The 20,301-nt window shown below is 37.2% G+C and overlaps 2 protein-coding genes across 3 annotated transcripts in view; both read right to left on the minus strand.

The window, feature by feature from the left end:
- LOC130854469 (pancreatic triacylglycerol lipase) overlaps positions 1-13,025 on the minus strand; it is a 29,437-nt gene extending 16,412 nt beyond the window's left edge. For both annotated transcript variants that reach the window (XM_057737329.1, XM_057737330.1), the window contains exons 1-9: positions 12,887-13,025; positions 9,454-9,499; positions 8,084-8,238; positions 7,166-7,288; positions 4,507-4,641; positions 2,300-2,411; positions 937-1,056; positions 703-822; positions 46-164 (exon numbers count right to left, since the gene is read on the minus strand). In XM_057737329.1, the coding sequence (XP_057593312.1) occupies positions 46-164; positions 703-822; positions 937-1,056; positions 2,300-2,411; positions 4,507-4,641; positions 7,166-7,288; positions 8,084-8,238; positions 9,454-9,499 (930 nt within the window). In that variant the 5' untranslated portion in view covers positions 12,887-13,025. The remainder of the gene's footprint in view (positions 1-45; positions 165-702; positions 823-936; positions 1,057-2,299; positions 2,412-4,506; positions 4,642-7,165; positions 7,289-8,083; positions 8,239-9,453; positions 9,500-12,886) is intronic.
- The window catches only part of PNLIPRP3 (pancreatic lipase related protein 3), a 79,761-nt gene continuing 72,434 nt past the window's right edge, over positions 12,975-20,301 (minus strand). The window contains exon 13 of the transcript XR_009054026.1: positions 12,975-13,106. The gene's annotated coding sequence lies outside the window, so the exon portion shown is untranslated. The remainder of the gene's footprint in view (positions 13,107-20,301) is intronic.

Here is a 20,301-nt window from a genome sequence, read left to right on the forward strand (position 1 = left end):
GTGATGGTCATGAAATTCTTTAGGTGCAAGATAGAATCTACTTACTGCACTGAAAACACTGTAAGAGGCACAAGGAAATCCAGCAAAGCCATCAGGGTTGACGATGCTATCAGCGTAATACTTGTAGCTTCTTAAGTGATTACAGGCCACAAAGTTGCGAGTTCCTTTGAAATCAGACATGATTACACATCAGTGGCAGATTTTTTTCCCAAGTTGACGTCATGTCAAAATATAGTTGTGGAATATACTAATACTAATACTATTACTAATACTAATTAGTGTGAACTCATGGCAGTTACAGAACAAAATCATTTAATCAAGTGTAGTTATGATGTGAGATGCAATCAGAATTTATGTACTGTTTAAGGTTATAATAGTTATGCCGTAGCTAAATGAAATGGAAAAATAACTCTAGGAGGAAAAAGATTGGTCCATATAGGTATAAGTATAATTGAGTAATATATTCCCTGAATTAGATCCTTGGAAATTTGACTACAAATACATTTTCTTTCCTATAAGCCTTCTCATGCCCACTTTCCTTGGTGAAGACCTGTATCTTGGGGATACAATTAAAAGTCCTTTGTTATAGAAAATGTGAGACCTGTACAATACCAAAATATTTAGCAAGTTTATCAAAAGGAAACACAGATTCCCCCCATCCCAAGCCCTGAGAAAATCTCTTCACATACACAACAGTTTTACCTTCCCAGATCCCATCGATGTCAACAATTTGAGAGAGAGCATTCTTCTTACATCCGGGCATTTGTTCTCCTCCATTTGGAAAGAAATCTAGGTGGCCCACAGTTTGGCTCATTCCAAAACCTGAGGAATTTTAAAATATGGGAAAGTTGCTGTTAATGTACAGACTCAAAACACTCTAAAACGCTCATGTATAGACTCAAAACACACTCCAGGAGGACGAATTGAGGAACTCACCCAGGTTGGGGATTATGGGGGCAGAGTCTGTGTGAATTACATCCACAAATTGGGCATCGCTGGGGTCCAATCGGACTAATTCAGGTGTGCCCTCAAAGCAAGGCTCAGCTGGATCCAACCCTAAAATAGATAGGATGCGTCATGTCAGTGTCTATCAGTGGACATGCATGTTCGCCTTTCTCATTAGTTACAGACCTGAGTGCAATAACTGGTGGTAATCATGAGTAACACATGCAAAGAAATAAGCTGGTTCTTCCCTATCTTACCATTTTCTAAAGGGAAATCTGTGTCTACTTTACTATTTGCATTAAAGTGAATTTTCCTCAAATCATGGAATTTGGCCCTACTTATGGATGCTTAGTCATTGGGACAATCCCAGTCAATAGCACAGTTACAACCAAAGAGCCAGACTCTGGGAGACACTGGACTCCTAAGAGATTTTCAGGCTAAAAGAGCTCCACTTGTACTATAAACTCCCGTGAGGGCAAGGATCTTGGCTTTCACAGTCACTGGGACCACAGCTTGGCACAGTGCCTGGCTGAGCAGGCTCTCATAAGCATTTATGGACTATGAGAAAGAATGTTCTCTCCAGCAAATTAAAGAGAGATATTCCAGATACCCCCACCAATGCAAATGTAACCAACTTTTCCAAAGTATTAAAAAAGAGAATCAGGAGGTCAGGGGCAGAGTGGGAAGATGCAAGAATAAAATAATCATTCCCTGAAACAGTCACTTCTCAGATCCAGGAGAGCAAAGTCTTTCTTAAAAAGTTACAGGGTTGTTGTTGGGCCTGGGTATCCAACGTATGACTCCATTGGCTAAATGCAACCAGTCTGAGATTTGTAAACGAATATTTTTTATCTATCTAATTAGCAGCATGTAGCACTGGCAGCCCAGGGCACCCAGACTATTGGTCCTCAGCACTCTCGGGCTGTGGTTGATGAGGATGGACTAATTAAAAAGTGTTATGAAGCAGAATATAATTAATTATACATTTCTTGGGATTAATTCTATTTCTTCTATTCATTTATGCTATTTATTTTTTTCACCAAACTCATCCTATGTAAATACCTGACAAAGAGGAAATAGATATGAATAAGACTTCCAGATGTTCTTAATTCACATTTTAGTTACTTTCAGTACTTATATGTTAAACAGGGCTCTGTAGACCAAAGATTGGTATTAATAACAAATTCATAAGGTCTCAGAACACACTGATTTCTCTGATCATGTGACCTAATTCAGAAAATGTGAAAACGTGTCTCCTCAGGTAAAAAGCAGGTCTGTGTCAAACTTCTATCCTTTTAGACCCTGTATAGGCTTCATTTAGTCTAATTTTGCAGCTTTCACTGTTTTGACCAACCTGTGATTCGTCCAATGGTCCCATTGGTCCTCCTTCCTGACTCCCCAGCAGCGTGGGCACCCAGGCTATGGCCAATGACGTGGACGTTGGAAGGTGAGTATTCAAGTGATGACTGTTGGAAAGAAAACTTCTTCAGAATGTTTTCAAATTGGCAAAATTCAAGATGGGCAGAAAAGAGAACGCTCTGAAAACTCAACTTTTAAGAACACATGCTGCCCCTTCAAAGCAATTGATTTTCATTGCTGTTTTTCTTTTCATTTATAATGAGAAATGGCAATGGTGTAACATTTAAACTGGTGGAAGTAATGCTCTCCTTTATTGTTTTACTACACAGAGGGGCTCCTTGGTGGATATGAGGACTTGTTACCCAGAGGTGGCAAAGCAAGTATTTGAATTAGAAAACAATGATTCTTCAATAAATGGTGTTGGGAAAACTTGACAGCTACATGCAAAAGAATAAAACTGGACCACTTTCTTAAGCCATATACAAAAATAAACTCAAAATGGATTCAAGACTTAAATGTAATACCCGAAACCATAAAACTCCTGGAAGAAGCATAGGCAGTAAGCACTCTGACATCCATCTTAGCAATAGTTTTTGGATGTCTCCTCAGGCAAAAGAAACAAAAGCAAAAATAAACAAGTGGAACTACATCAAACCAAAATGCTTTTGCATGGTGACGGAAACCATCAGCAAAACAAAAAGGCAACCTACTAAATGGGAGAAGATATTTGCAAATTACATATTTAGTAAGAGGTTAATATTTAAAATAGACAAAGAACTTACATAACTCAATATAAAAAAACACAATCTGATTAAAAAATGAGGAGAGGACCTGTATAGACATTTTTCCAAGTCAGACATACAGATGGCCAACAGACGTATGAAAAGATGCTCATCATCTTTTCATAATCATCAGGGAAGTGCAAATCAAAACCACAGTGAGGTACCACCTCACACTTGTCAGAATGGCTATTATCAAAAAGGCAACAGATAATAAGTGTTGTCGAGGATGTGGAGAAAAGCGAACCCTCATGTACTGTTGGTGGGAGTGTAAATTGGTACGAGCCACTATGGAAACCAGTACGGAAGTTCTTCAAAAAATTAAAAATAGTACTACCATAAGGTCCAGAAATTCCACTTCTGGTTATTTTTCCAAAGAAAATGAAAACATGAATTCCAATTTCCAAATGAAAACGCATATCCCCAACATAGGGATATATGCACCCCTATGTTCATTGCAGAATTGTTTATGATAGTCAAGCTATGGAAACAACCTAGGTGTCCATCAGTAGATGAGTAGATAAAGAAGATGTGGTGCAGACATATCGTGTTTTATTGTGCTTTGCTTTATTGCGCCTCACAGTTACTGTGTTTTTTACACATTAAAGATTTGTGGCAACCCTGCGTTGAGCAAGTCTATTGTTGCCATTTTTCCGACAGCATTTGTCACTTTGGGTGTCTGTGTTAAATTTTGGTGATTCTCACAATATTTCAAACTTTTCCATTATTATAATATTTCTTATGGTTATGAGTGACCTTTGATATTACTATTGTAACTGTTTTGGGGTGCCACAAACCGCACTCATGTAAGATGAACTTAATAAATATTCTGCCAGTTCCACCAACCAGACATTGCAATATATATATATATATATATATATATAGGCACCTGAAACTAATAGAATATTGTGATAGAATATAAACTAATAGAATATAATCAACTACACTTCAATTTAAAAAAAAGAAAAAAAGAAAAGAATAACAAAAACAATTACATAAGCCCTTTCAAATTTAACATTTTCTACGTTTTTAGTTACCAAATCAGGTTAGCTTGTTATCACTATGCTTCTCTTAAAAAAATAAAAACAAACAAACAAACAAAACCCCTAGTTCAATCTTAATTATCATGTCAACTTGGCTTAATAACTGATAAGATTGAAAGAACTAGTGGTGGAATTCAGTAGAAACAACTTACCTGGTTGCTTGAATAATAGCACTTAAAAATTAGCTTATTCACCTTAATAGGCATATTGATGAAGCCCAAATCTAGATTTTTTTTCATTTTTCTTTTCAATCAAGGGGAATGCCAACTCTTAGTAGGAAAATATTTCATCAATTATCATACATACAGCAATTGGGTTTTTTTGGAAGAAAATCCAGAGAGCAATGTGCATGGGCTTTTATATAACCCAGAGGTAGTTACCTGAAGAACTTCAATAAAATATGCCACTTCCGCCCCCACAATCCGGATGTTCTGAGAGGCTTGTGTGTATCCGGTTCGGGAGCCACTTTTCCAGTCCACACAGATGCAGTTCACGCTTTCCACAGTAAACAGGTTCTGGTGGAAGAGACACGATAAATAGGTAAATAATTCAGGGTCTTTACTAATTACTAATTAACACTCTTGAAGACTAGTGTTAATTCTCTCATGATATTGACCTACACAATATCATGCTTGGTTTTTAACCCCAAATCAATAAACAAAACTTCCAATCTATTATGGTTATGGAATCGTTTTCAAAGCTTAACACTGGCTCCAAACTAGAGATTTGGCTGTAATAGGAACTGGGTTCTAGGGATCTCTACAGCAATAGATGCATAGACATTTCTTACGGGGGAAAGTGTATAAAATGTGGTGCAAAGGGTTATCTCATTAGAGCGTCAAAGACTTCACAAGGCTACATTGTCCCATACTAGAATGCACCCCAGGACACCGCCTGTCTTGTTCACTGCTGTATTCTCAGTGCCTCGAAAAGTTCCTGGCACGTAGTAGGTACTCAATAAATATTTACTAAATAATTGAATAAATGAAAGACTATGTTAGGACCCTTTAAATGATGGTATTGAAGGCAAATGAAGAAGCTTTTCCATGATGGAAAGCCTAATCAAAGTTTTTGTATGAACATGTTTTATTGTACATCACTGAAGTTATTTCACATAAAAATACAACCTTTCAGGTACCTACTGGAAGACTTGTTTGATGGGGGTCAAGGATAGTTTCATGAATGTTAGATCTGGTGGGAATTTTGTTTATTTAGTATGTATTCATGCATATCCCCACCTTTTTTTCCAAGAAGTATTTGAGAATGAAGCAATCTTAGAAATCATCTCCAATTTTTTTCATTTTACAGATAGAAAAATCCAAAGAGGGGAAACGATTTGCTAGTGTCCGGTTAGCTAAGGATAGAATCAGAACTGGAATCTAGGGCATTTAGCCTTCTAATTTAATGTGCTCATGTCTCCATTATAACGCCCAAAGCCAAATCAAATGCAAGAAAAACATATCTGCTTTGGGATTTCAGAAATAAATTGTATACACATATCTGAAAATCTATATACCTTTTGAGCTGAGTATCATTTATTTATTTTTTCTTCTCTGTAGTACAGAAATCTATTACTACCCTCCCTCCTCCCTCAGCCCGATAATCATCAGCTATAAATTATTTTAGAAGACAAGTTGTGGTTTTACTGATTATTTCTAAACTCATGAAGTCAATTAGCCCCTTCATTTTAACTGTCTTCAGAATCAGTCAAAACTCTGGAGTTAACCCAAATCAGACTTTGGCTTGAATCATAGGCAGGCCTGAAATAAGACCTCTAAAGAAATGATTGCATCTTTGTGCCACAGCTGGCCACAAAAACTTGATGAAGAAATGAATCGATGATAATGTTCCTTAAGCACTAGCAGTTACTTGGAAAATTTATTCTGTTTGATTTTCTGTCTTTTAATTCTCCATTATCACAGGGCACATAACCAAAGGCAAATTTAAGAAAATAAAATCATTACTGTTGAAACAACAGGAACCAGAAATGAAAATCTGCACAGTTTTCCTAGCTATTGCTACCATAGGAGATCAAGGAGTAGCTAGTGAAAATCAAGGGAAAATGATTAGTTTGGGCAAAATATCTTAGTTCTTCACATAGAAATCAAGCGTATTGAAGAGATTAAAAGCTATTGAATGCAGATGCAGAAAATGGACTGGAGGACACAGGGTTGGGGGGTGCGAAGGGGAAGCTGGGACGAAGTGAGAGAGTAGCATAGACATATATACACTACCAACTGTTAAATAGATAGCTAGTGGGAAGTTGCTGTGTAACAAAGGGAGATCAACTTGATATTGGGTGATGCCTTAGAGGGCCAGGACAGGGAGGGTGGGAGGCAGTCACGGGAGGGAGGGGCTATGGGGATATATGTATAAATACAGCTGATTCACTTTGGTGTAACTCAAAAGCTAGTACAAGAGTGTAAAGCAATTACATTCCAATAAAGAGCTAAAAAAAAACACTGGGGCACTGAATGAGAGGATTAATGTTGATATGATATTAATGTTGATATTTTTTATCTGAATGCAATATTATGCTTTCTACGTAAAAGCATCATTTTTTCAATATTTTATCTTCAAGAAATGGAGCAAAAGCCTCCCTTGATGCAACATCCATACTGATTCATTCCAATGTAGCCCACATCTGCAACATCAGCTGCAGTTTGAAATATGACTTGATTAAACTCTTTAAAATTCACAAAAAAAAAGAAAAAAAAGCTATTGAAAACGCAATAAATGTTCCATCAGTATAGCAACATCTGTTGCTAAAATTTTGAAATACCTCTGTATTTGTGATTAAATAATCACTATCCAGAGTGATTACCAAATGCCTTCCAGCCTTGTTGGTCTGGCTGTCCCAGGTCCCCTCCATCCTGTGTCACCTCCTGGACCTTCTTTGGGAACTCCAGGCCCAGTGGGGCCAAAGGATCCTACAGCTTCTTGGTGGCAGCAATCTGTCTTGACTGGGGGGGTCTTGCCATTTCTGTTGTTAATTATCACTCTAGAAACAAGCTTCCCTTAAGAGATTTACAGTCTCACCTTGCAAATATTGTGCAGCCAGTCTTCTTCTCCCTCGTCTATGAATCCGTGAATAATAAAGCGAGTTTTTCTATTTGTGTTGAAATTGGACTCTGTGATAGTTGAGGGATCTGCAATGATTTGCTGTTTGGGGGAGAAAAGTGTTTAACGTCAAGTTTCTGAAAGTATCCAATAGAAGAGCTTGTATGGGGAGGGAAGTGTTAGGTGGGAGAAGACTCCTGGGACTTGGGATCCTTGAGAGAAAGGATTCTCCGTTACAACCAAGTTATTTGCAATCATCACCAAGGCACTACTTTCCAGATGTCATAACAGTTTTGCATTTGCTCTACTTGGGGTAATATGTCTGCTATAATATTGGTGGTGGGGTCTTGTCTCCATCCAGGGGAAGACTCTGTGTGTGTGTGTGTGTGTGTGTGTGTGTGTGTGTGTGTGTGTGTGTGTGCGTGCGCGCTTTATAGATACAAAATATGTTGGGAGGTTATACATAATACCTAGAGATTATATATATGTACTATCCATATTTAGAATATTGTATTAAATGGTACCATAGAGGTAGGATAAGAATAATGTCAAGTTAATGCATACTTTAAACAAGTTACCAAACAAAACTTTTATTTATTTTTTTTTATTTTTTGGCACACGGGCTTAGTTGCTCCGTTGCATGTGGGATCTTCCTGGAGCTGGGATCGAACCCATGACCTCTGCATTGGCAGGTGGATTCTTAACCACTGTGCCACCTAGGAAGCCCCAAAACTTTTATAAACAGGTTAGATAAAATAATATTTAAGCTCACTGCCCTAAAAGTCTACAGAGGTGCAAATTCCACTGACTGATTTTTTCTCTTTAGAAGACAAAATTCAGTATCCTCATTACATAAAACAGATGAAACTTAGTTCTAAAAACCATGAGTGTTCTTACTTGAAAGTTGTCTGGGTTCTCGTTAGTGTACAGGAGGAAACGAGTGTTGACATCTTCTGGAGACCAGGGCAATATTTTGAGGGGTCTTTCTACAATTCCTGCCCAAGGGGAATCATCACTGAAGCAGCCAAGCCTTTCGTAGCAGACTTCTTTTCCTGCAAGCATACAGAATTGTTAGTTTCACCAGAATGCTCTTTTTAATGGTCTCTCTGCCAATATATGAGTTAAATCACATTTTTGTGGCATATTTTCTTTGTCCACATCCTCAAACATCTTCCTATATACACATTCACAAAACAGCTTCAACAGACAACATCCCAGCTAAGGACAGGCTGCTGCTTCTCATTTCCACCATGTGGGACCGCCTCATTCCCCTCCTGTCTCTGTCCAGTCCCATGCTAGGGCTTGTTTGAGCCTCTCAACTCAGATGTCTTCTCTGGGCTATAGGTGTCCAAGAAGGGAGCAGCCTTGTGTCCCCAGGCCTGGGTAGTGGGGGATGAGGCGCTTACCCCCTTGTAACCATCTTCTGGCTTTGGGCTTTGGGTTGAGTGCTTAAGTTCCATGCAAATGCCAAAACTTCATATCTCTACCTGAATGAGTATTTAGGTCTCTGACCTATATTTGAGGGGCATCCTGGATTTTTGTAATGAAGAAGCCGTTCATCAAAATCAAACAGAAAGCCCATAGTTTGACACAACTTGGCACTTGAGTGTTAACACATAAAAGAGCAACATAAAGGAAGGTTCTCCAGGAGGATAAAGTCTCCATTAGGAGTAGAAGTAGGAGGAACAGTTGTTGTGGGGGCTGCACTCTTGAAATCTCACTACGTGCCAGGTGCCAGGAAGATGATTTATGTGACTTATCATACCTCGGTCTCACAATTATCCTACAACAGGGGTGATGTTATATGCCCAGTTCACAGATGAAGAGAGTGCAGCACAGAGAGGTTAAGAATTTTGTTCAGGGAAATACAGTTGTGGCTGATGGAACCAGGGTTCGAACCCTACACTTGACTCCAAGCTAGGGTTGCTAAATTTAGCAAATAAAAAAAAAGCTAAATTTGAGTTTCAGATAAACAACACATTTTTATTATAACAATAATAATAAATTTAAATTTTCTTAACTTTAAATTCTGTTATTTTTTAAGATGATAAATTTTATTTATATAACTATGTCACATATTCTTTATTCTATCTGAAATTCAACTTTAACTGGGCATCTTAGCTTTTCTGTGGCAGCCCTACTCCCATTGCCTGTGCTCCTAATCACAGATGCCTCCTGCTCGCTCCACTCTTGACTTCAGCTGTTGTAGCCTTTCTACAAAGTACTGAACAAGTCTCTTCCAGCATGACATAAACATTTTTTCTTACCTACTACTGCTCCCAGCAACAGCGAAAGTGTCCAGATTAGCAGCATCTAAATAAGATTTAAAAATATAATTGAGTCCAGCTAAGTTTTTAAAAGATTGGTGTAATTCAAGTTCAGTTAGACTTCTGAGGGGAAATAGGTAAATTCAAATAAATTAGACTTAGTAAACATGTTCCAGACTCACCGTGGCAGTTCTGTTAAGTTCTGCACACAACCAGATAGCACCTAGAGGTCCTTTTATAGGCAAACCTTATCTTTTGAGCAGTTCCATGGAAAAGTGGCATGAAAAAAGAGGAGGTTCCAAGGATGTATTTCTAACTTTAATCATAAATAAACCAGGATTGATAGAGCAGGTAAAGTTTTCCACAGTACTTTTAGAAAGATGAGAAAAGGGTAGATATGAAGAGTTCTCTTTCAGTGCAATGCTTAGAATCACCATAATTTCATTGTAGTGAAGGTTCTAGTCTGCCCCCTTTTTAGTTTATAATTGTAGTGAAGGTTCTAGTCTGCCCCTTTTTTAGTTTACAGTTCTCTGTAGTTCTGTGGCTATGGCTGAAACTAAATTGTTTTCACAGATTTGATAGCAGCAGTCTTGACAACAAATACTGAAAGCTTACCAGCTCATGCAATTTCATACAACCTTGCCTTACCCTCCAAAACAGTGAAATAGAGGCAATTCTTCAAAAGAGTTCATTTGCTATAGGAAAGCTGTTGATATTTTATTTTGATAGTCCATAGGACTAGTTTATTTCTCCACAGTAACATGGAGGAAAGAATAAATGAACTGATAGAAGGAACAAGGGGTACTTCTAAGAACATAGAGGTGAAATCAGTAACCCCATCTCCAAATGAAATTACACATAAGAGAAAAACAAAATTCTACTTGGAAAAACATGGTCTGGGAAATATAATATGGAAGAGAAGTATTTGATAGAAAAGAACTAGGATATTTTCACTTGGTGATAGATTGCTTAAAATTCATTTTAAAAAGACTGTGATAGGATTCTATAATTTTAAGAGACTGCAGCATTTGGCCTGACAGCATCACAGATGCAGGTTGACTCATATGAAATTGTCATGTTTGTAGGTCAAAAATGGTCAAATAATTCAGTTCCCTGACAAAGTTTACAGGTACAGAAAAAAAGCAACAAATTTATTTGTGTATGAAGAAATTTCAGGAAAGTTGGGCAAGGGAAATGTTAAAATCAGGATAGAAGTTGCAAGGAAGGAATCCCATGGATGGGAACTGTGGCAAAGTCCCCCCGAATCCTTTAAGTCTCAGCACTTAATTCCATCCATAGGGACTCTTCTCCAGCCCTGATTACGTTGGTTTCCCTCTCTCCTCTAGAAACACCTCCCCTCAGAACTAGCCTCATTTGACATCCACCACAATCAGTGGTGGATCATAAACTCTGAGAAGGCTGGAATTCTCCAGGCCTCGTCACACCTCAGCATCCGGCCAGGTTGGCACAAAGTAGGCCCTGAACATATCCCCCCTGAATGAACGAACAAACAACTGTGGGAATGAATATAAAAAGCAATATAGTTTGAATAATTGCTATAGGGGAACAGCTGCCTACACAATTTCACAGTAAGGAACTGTGTTTTTAACTCAAAACAAACAAACAAACAAAAAGAAAAAAAGGAGCCAGTGTTCACTCTGGAGTTTACTGTTAAGTAAAATACACTGTGTGAATTACAAAATAATTCACTCAAAATTTCTAAGTTGCTATTTTAGATAGTACAAAATTTAATCCGTAGTTAAGGTGACCTTTGTTCAATATAGGTTGTAGAATTAGGATCAAAAGTCACTAAGTTCTGAAACAGAGACTAGAGTTCATGGGGAGTTTTGTTTGCTTGTTTGTTTGTTTGTTTTTATATAAACTGAAATAGCTTCAAATTTTAGAGTGTTTTGGGAAAAGTCAATTTCCCAAACTGTTATAAAAGCTAAGAAAGGAACTGTACATAATCAGCAGTCTATCATGTCAATTCTGGATGAATGATTTCTCCTAAATTCAATCTTGCTGAACCCTTTAGTTGGGTTGTAAAATTTTATGAGCTATATTGTTTCATTCAGATCACTAACTTGCTATCTATGTCTGTTTATAGGGTATATAGAAGGGATTGCTGGCCTCAGGAAAGCCACCCATCAATTATGAACACCCATTTTGAAATTTACATAAGCAAGAAATAAATTCTAATTATTTTAAACCACTGGATATTTCATTGTATACATCAACTAGTATTACCTCAACCAATAGAGATTATTATATGGTACAATGACTTCTCCTACTTCCAAGAACAGTTCAGGTACCAAACATTGAATCCTGGGCTTCAAATTTTACCATGAGATTTGGAGGCAAACATTATGCAAACCATGAATACTTTGATAGGTTATTTTCTAATTCATTTTTAAAAAAAAGAAATCCCCTTTCCTGTCACTTCCCAAATTATAAAAAGTAATTACTCAATTCTTCACCTCATTTTTGTAGAATTTTAATTCTAATGGGTATTTTTCAGTTCAGACTCTGACAGTGACCATTGTTTCACAAGCAACCTGAGGCCATATGATACTTCAAGGCTTAGTGAAAATTCACCCAATGTTGCCTGGGCCCCCAGATGCAACTTATGTGTAGTTAGAACAGCTCAGTGTGCTGGGTACATAGGAGACTCTGAAATATCACAGGTAGGTGGATTGGAGCTACCACCAGAACTCTGCTCTCCATCAGCTTTTGTTACTCCTCACATCTCAGGACTGTGGGCTAGAAGGTGGGCCCTGTGAAGGGGTGATAGAGCCATGGCAGTTCTTCCCCAGGCATTGCATGGGATTGAAAGTGGGCTTTCATTGAAAAATAATTCTATATCTCCTGGATTCAGCAAAGAACTACATAACATTGATTCAGTTTTGACTCTGAAACCTTGGACATTTAACAAGATAAACTTAGAAGTTTCTAATCCAGGAGCTGTATTTGCAGAGGAGTTAAATATTGATTTATGTTTAGGCTCTGATTCTGGCAACCTTGTGATACTAAACTCCAGGTGAGGGAAAGAAAGACCCTGGGACACCTGTGTGGCTAGATAACCGGCATGTTAGCCAAATGGAGTCTCATTTACTTAACCTTCAGAGAGCCTGTCCTGTCCTCCCTTATCTAGCTCAGCCCATGGCCATGGCCTTCAATAGGAGAGAGAACATGCCTGCTTGAGGATGCCAGACTTCCCTGAGCAGAAGGAGACTGAAATAATCTGGGGGTTATTGTTGCCTCACCCTTCCAGACTAACCGTCCTGCCAAATGTGAGGGCTTTCAGTTCACCCAGACTCAGGGACTGAAATTATAGTCAGCCCTCTTCTGCTATGTATGAAGATGGTTTACTTTGTGAAATAGAAGAACAAGCATACTTAAATTTTTATAGCATTAATTATTCAGTTTTACATACTTTTATAGTTTTTGCATTTAATCTCTCGCAGAACCTGTGGAAGGCTTAACTATTTTTCTTATGAGGATAGTGAGACTCAGAGAGTTGAAGCAACCTTTCCAGGGTCACACTGTTGGTAAGCAGGAGAGCTATATCTTGGAGACAGATTCTTTCCTCCTGATGACTTGTGTAAATCCACAAAAGGCCATGTTCTCCAAGGCTGTGTTAGTCCAGAGTTGATCTAAAAAAATGGTAAGAAAGGGTACAGTAGATGTTAAATGTGTATGTATATAAGTGTGTATAAGACTGGGTATCTGCTTTCCAAAACAAAGTCACACATACTTTTTGGATAACTTGTTTTATTTGTACTTTGTTCCCTTATTACTAATGCATCAAATGGCAATTTTTTTTCAAAGGGAAATACAATTTTGGTGATATTAAATATGATAGTCACTTCTTTCCTGGACCATCACAGTAGTCTTCTAATTGCTTTTCTTGCCCTCAGAAGGTTGGTGTATATCCTCTACACACTGCCTGACAGGTTGAAAATGCAGACTGGCCACTATTGTCTTAAAACCCCAGGCTCCTTCCCTGACCTGTGCTTTCTAGATCAGCACTGCCTAATAGGAATATACTATAAGCCACATTTTAAGAAGTAAAAAGAAGTAGGTGAAATATATCTTAATAACTTATTTAATCTGAAACATCCAAAATACTATCTTTTCAACATGTGGCACGTTTCAAGTGACTGTGTGTGGCTAGTGCCTTTTGTATTGAATAGCACAATTCTAGATCAAATTAATTCTTCTTATCACAAGTAAAGCTTTACAGATATGGTTAGCTTCTCTGAGGTTTCTAACCTTGTTGCATACTCATTTGGCCCATTTCCCAGCCACTATGAACTCCTTTCAAGACATGAGCTCTCAAGAGATTTTAGTGGGATCCAACTACAGGGTAATTAAAGAATGGAATAACAAGATTTACCAGATGTCACTGAGCAGGAAGAGACAGCAAATAGGTAGAGAGATGCAAAATTCAACAGACCAGAGATCACAGCTTGGATACTGAGAGCTATGGTGAAAGAGGGACAAAAGATAACAAGCAAAGCAAAAAAAAAAGAGTTAAGGAAAATATTAAACTAATAATTTGTACCAAAAATTCTTTTGTTTTATGCCTAAGATGTTTTGGGGATCAAATAATTAGAAATGACCTGAGGAAACTTACAGATGGGCAGGCAAAGCCAGAGGCTGTCTCACCATGTGCATTTCATAACCAACATTGTAAGGCAAGTAGAGAAGTCCATTTAAAAAATTTTAAGCTGAGGGATTTCTACTTCTAGTCATGATGGAGCAACTGGTATCAGACTTGCCTGTTTACCATAAATAATTAAAAGTTTTGACAAAACATATATAAAAATGATTTGCAAAGATTGAACAATGGGTAGTGCAAGACTGTAATAAATGGGAAAAAAAAAGGAAAACAAATGAGGTGAGACCTTCAATCACTCTAGCTATATGCCTGAAGGCATTTCCTGGACCCCAGCATAAGGAGGGAGATTCCAGTCAGAGCAAGGCAGACTTATTGAGCTGAGGAGATAAAGAGCTAAGTTCAAGGAGGCTAAAGGAGTTAGAATTTGCAGAGCAAAGTACTGGAGTCCAGGAAGCTACATAGACGGAGAGTTTTCAGAAATTGCCATGCAGGTCCACTTGAATCTTTGGATAAATACTAAGCTGTGTTTGCAAAGAGTAGGATTCCATGAGGCTTATTAAAAAATAACTGTTAGGGAAAGACCAACTGTTTGGGGGAATTTATAATCTGAACAACTCCTGGAGCTCATACACAATTGGGAAACATCCAGCCTAACAGAATGAGAGATTTCATTGAAAGATCAAGGCATTCAGTAGATACCCCTCAATAGGCCATGCCTTAAGAGGATGGCTAACATATCCCAAGAATAAAAGTCATTCCCAATCTAGCTTAACAAAACATAAGAATAAACCTCAAAAAGATTAAACTCATCTGCAAGTAAATGAACTGAGTGCCCCATCCAACTAAAAAAGAAAAATTAAACTTGCACAATTCTCTTTAGTAGGACACAATAATATACTCAATAATGAAAAATTATAAATGCCCAGCATCTAATGATAAATTATGAGGCATGCAAAGAAGCAGAAAAATAGGACATCAGTTAACAGAAATAGATCCAGAACTGATGGCGATAATAAAATTAGCAAATAAGAATTTAAAAATAGCTATCATAAATATATTCAAGATCCAAAGGAAAACATGGACATATGAGTTAGGAATAGAAATTATTAAGAATGGATGTAATAAAAGATTGCACACTACAGAAGAAAAAAATCAGTAAAGTGAAGCATGACAATAGAAACTATCCCACTGAAGTACACAGAGAAGAAAAGGCTGAAAAATGGAAGAACCTCAGTGACTGGTGGGAAAATAAAAAGCAGTTTAACATACACATAATTGTAATCCCGGGGAAGATGTTAAATAAAATATTTGAAGAAATAATGGCTGAAAATGTCTAATATCGATTTTTAAAAATGAACCTACACATACAAGAAACTCAACAGTCCCCAAGCAGGATAAATCCAGTGAAAATCACACAGAGGCACATCATAGTAACACTGCTGAAGTTCAATGATCTTAGCTTAGACTAAGCTCTTTGTATCTCAGTTTCCTCATCTATAAAATAGGAATGCTATAGAACTTACCTCATTGGGTTCCTGTGAGGAATAAATGGGAGAAAGCATGTAGAATAGGGCCTCGTACACAGTAGACAATTGATGTTATTATTGTTATTCTGATGAACTTTTCCTATTTTATTTGTGCTTCTATAATGCTTTGCAGAATTTAGTAACAATCTATTTTATTTTCTCTAGTTAAACTCAATATCTTTCCTTCTTCTAGGCCAATAGATTTTACCTGTGGTTAATACCACATGCTTAACACATAATTTGATATTTTCATTGTGAAACGATACATATTCACCAAGTCTGAGTTTAATAAGTATATGTATTTTTTTAACTTGATTATAAGACGTAATTGACAAGTAATGAATAGCACACACAGAAAATCACAGTCAACACAACAGATAATTAAGCCAATTACATTTTTTTGTTTATATGATGACTGTAACTTTTTCGAGAAAGTACTGAACACGTAGCTGAAAAGCAAATACTCCAGATGAGGCAGTCATTTGGATAACTAAAGTTATATTAAATATAGTTTAAAGTTAAATTAAATTCCATTTTCTCGAAAATAGACTTTCCTGGATAAGCAGTTATATAAAGTATTTCTTAAACGTATGAGAAAATTGTATGAGTCACAAAAATTACTGGAAATAATATCCTATTTGTTATGGGTGATATAATTCCCTACTCATTGCCATGTCATGACAAATACTTTTCTCAATTAAACATTACAGGAAGGGCAAGGATATCTTGCAAAGCTCTCTGAGTTGAGAATGCTACTAGAATAACCACTTCTTAAGTATTTACACACCATAAACTCTCTTATGAAATCAGAATTGATTACACATTTAAAGCCAATTTTTTCCTAGATAGTATCCTGATCAGGATATACCAATGGGATAGATTACTGTCAACTGGATCAGAATCACACTGAGAGACAAATGACAGTCATGAAGGAAATTGCACCTTATGACTCATTTTTTAGTTCCCAAGAGCTGTTCTGAATAGTTAGATCATGGATAAACGTGTGAAAAAATTTAGAAAAAAAGATTGATTCCTTTAGATGAGGCTAACTCATTAATGGATAATCAGGATTAGCTCACTGTTTATAACAAATATAATTTCTCTGACAGTTTTCTCATCTTTCCTCGCTCTGGTAGAATGCTCACAGAATACTGCAAGTTTCTGGAATAATATTTGAAATTCTTTTGCATAAAGAAAAAGACCTACATGATATCAACTATTTAGCAAGACTGGCAAAACATAACATTTTCCCAGGGAAATTTCTTTATACGTATAATGGTTTTACAGTCCCAGACTCAGTCACCATCTGCAGAGTGTAGGAGAGAATTCTTTTTTTCATATGATATCTCTTTCTCTTTATTTGTTAGACATCTAGATTCCTGCTATACAAAGTGTGGTCCATGGGCCAGCAGGGTCACCATCACCTGGGAGCTAATTAGTTAGGGATGCAAAAGCCACCTGCATCTGCTGAGTGGGAATCTGCATTTTCACAGGGTCCGCAGGAGATTTTGTGTGCACATTCGAATTTGAGAAATGCAGATCAGGAAGGCCCCAGTTTGGCTCATTCCAAAGCCTGATATACTTTAACAGGGAGAAGGTGAGGTTAATAAATTGCCAACTAAAGAATAAGAGCTGATCACCTTGGAAACTGGGGTCAAGAAGCACATCCATTTGGAGATGATGGAACTGCATCTCCAAATATAGCCAATGATCCTCCTGAATGAGGTCTGTAAGGCACCTGATCTGGGGTAAAATTTATACGTGAAAAATGTGCTCTGCCAACTCCAAGACTGGCATCAATAAGAAAAGAACATCATGCTTACCACCTACCCCTGGACACTGGATTACTAATCATGTGGTCCAGGACTGAAAACATTTGGAAATGACTCTCCCAGGCTAACATGTAATTATTTGAAGTTCCCTCTTAAATGCATTGCCTTTCCTACCCAGAGCTGCAGGATGAACAGGCTGTAATTTGCCTGGTGGCCCCATCTGTCCTCGTTTCAGCTTCCCTGGGAGGCTGGGATCCTAAAGGTCTCCAGTGATGTGAACCTCAGAAGACAAGTGCCCACTTCTGGAGAGTAAACTGCTTCAGAATGTACCGACACGAGTCAATAATAAAATAGTGTACTCAGTGGGAATCTCTGGCACCTTGATTTGTCAAAATAATCTGACAATAACATCTACAAAGGAGCAATGGGATTTAGGTCCACTCAAGGGAAGATACGAAAGCATTCCAAATATTCCTTAGCCATGATTTTTTTCTTTTATTTTTATAAATAAAACAAGACTACATCTAACTCTTAAGGTATCAATAGTTCTCACAGGTTATTATCTTGCCCCTCTACTGTGAAAAGAAAGCTAATTTAATGATGAGTCATTTTAGGATCTTGCTATTTGAAACTAATTTAGGAAATTTCTTTAAAAACTAGTAATGAAATAGTTACTTAACCCCATGAAATTCAAGTCTAAGATGATTTTCACATCCCTTTCTGCTAAGTAAGTTCAGCTTTTCACTTGTTCCTTGATGTTCCCTATAGCACAACCAATTTGATATTTTGGATGAATTATATCAATTTGTTAAAACTGAAACTAATAATGGATGAAATTCAGTTTAAAGGCCAGATTAATTAATTAAATTGCTTTAGATATATTTATGTCTTTTAAGCAGAATTGACTGCAAATGAGGTCAAGCTGGCTTCTGAATGAAGCTTAAAAATCATTGCCATTCATGGTACTTTTCTGTTGAATTAAGGGGAGAATGTGTCTGGATTACTGCACTTACACAATGGCTTTGGAACAAACTCCCGAGGGCAGGGCTTGTGCACACTGGTAACAAGCCAGGGTTTTTGTGGTTTGTTTGTTTTTCTGTTTTTGTTTTTTTTTGACATGGTACATTTTGTAATTAGAAGTGTTTGCGATTTTCCTTTTGACCATGTAAACAAAAGGGAAAATACCTCAGGAAACCACTTTGCAATGTCACCTGGCTCCACAGTTACCTGGCCGACACCCACAGAAGATGAGCTTCAGCTCCCACTGCTGTGGGACCTGAGTCTATGTCCTTAGTGTGCTTTCTCTCCAGTCAACACAGTTGTACTTATATCTTTAACCTGAAAAATGCAGGAACTGTCTCGGAAAGAGGTAAATGATTCGGGACCCAAGTGTCTTCTCTTTGAACACATTTTGGGGAATAACATATCACTTCTATTTTATACATTCTCGTGCAACAAACAATAATTAGTACAGAAAGAATTCAAATGTTATAATCCTGTATTTGTAGTCTCCTTATAGTTTAATATTGATTTCACTAGAAGTTTAGTCTAAGCAACACCTGAATATTGAGAATTTTATTGTAATATAGACATAGATATTTTATTTTTTAATGTATAAAATGTAGTATCATGGGCTATTAAATTTGTAAGCAGCTTAACTATTGCAGTGCTATATGCAAAATTCTTCCACTAGAGGGCCCCTCAACTAAACATATTTAAGGGAAGTGAAAAAAGTTTTTTTTTCATGATTAAAAGACCATTAAAAAAATCAAAAGGCTTTAATCTCTACCATCAATGTATATCAGTGGAAAGTTACTTCAAATGAAAACATACAGATATTCAACCAGAGCTTTATAAAGCAGGGAGTCTATGATCAGAGGAGACTGTCATAAGTAAAATAAAAGATAGAATCTTACTGTGTTAGTGCTGGATGGAAACCTAAAACAAACAAACAAACCCCCCCCCCGAACAAAAAACACCCTTAAAAGTAATTAATTTAGAAGTACCCTTGCCTCATTCCAAATACTATTTCTTTTAAAGGAAGCAATCTTAGAAATAATCTTTAACATTCTCAATTTCACCAAAATTGGAGAAACCAAGGCTCAAGAGGAGAATAATTTGCCCAGGGCCAGAGCACCAGTTACTGCAGAATATGGACCAGACTCCAAGCCGCGGTTCCATGCTTTCCCCACTATTCTCTAATGTAATAGTATTCTCTGCCTCTATTGACATAATCTATCTATCTATCTATCTATCTATCTATCTATCTATCTATCTATCATCTATCATCTATCTATCTATCTATCTATCTATCTATCTATCATCTATCTATCTAGAATAAATAATTATCCTTCTGATTCTCAAGTCCTGGGAAAACTCCCAGAACTCCTTGACTTTTGGGCTGAGCATCAGGTGTTTTATTTTTTGGCTGCACCGTGTGGCACGCGGGATCTTAGTTCCCATACCAGGGAAAAAAACCCATGCCCTCTGCGTTGGGAGTGCAGTCTTAACCACTGGACCACCAGCGAAATCTGCTGTTTTCATCACTATAGGTGGAACTGTGCTCCTCCTGCCATACACTGATGGCCTTAAATTATGTCCCAGGATTCCCCTCTGGTGTTGCTATGGTTATTTCTAATTATATAAATTCACCGATTTAAATTTTTACTGTCTTATTTTAATTTCTCTATTGGTTTTTAGCAGTTGCCCTAGGGAGACATATATATTTAATTTTTCACAGTCTACTTAGATTTAATATTGTACCACTTCACATAAATGTTAACAACTTTGCAACTGTGTAGGTCCATTTCCCACCCTTCATTGTCCTTTATGGGATAGTTGTCATATCTATTACATGTATGTAACATGACACCCCACAGAATGATATTAAAATCAAGTCACAGATTTTAAAAAAGTTATGGGTAGAAAG

Source organism: Hippopotamus amphibius, chromosome 5 (genome assembly GCF_030028045.1).
Source record: "Hippopotamus amphibius kiboko isolate mHipAmp2 chromosome 5, mHipAmp2.hap2, whole genome shotgun sequence".
Taxonomy (NCBI): domain Eukaryota; kingdom Metazoa; phylum Chordata; class Mammalia; order Artiodactyla; family Hippopotamidae; genus Hippopotamus; species Hippopotamus amphibius.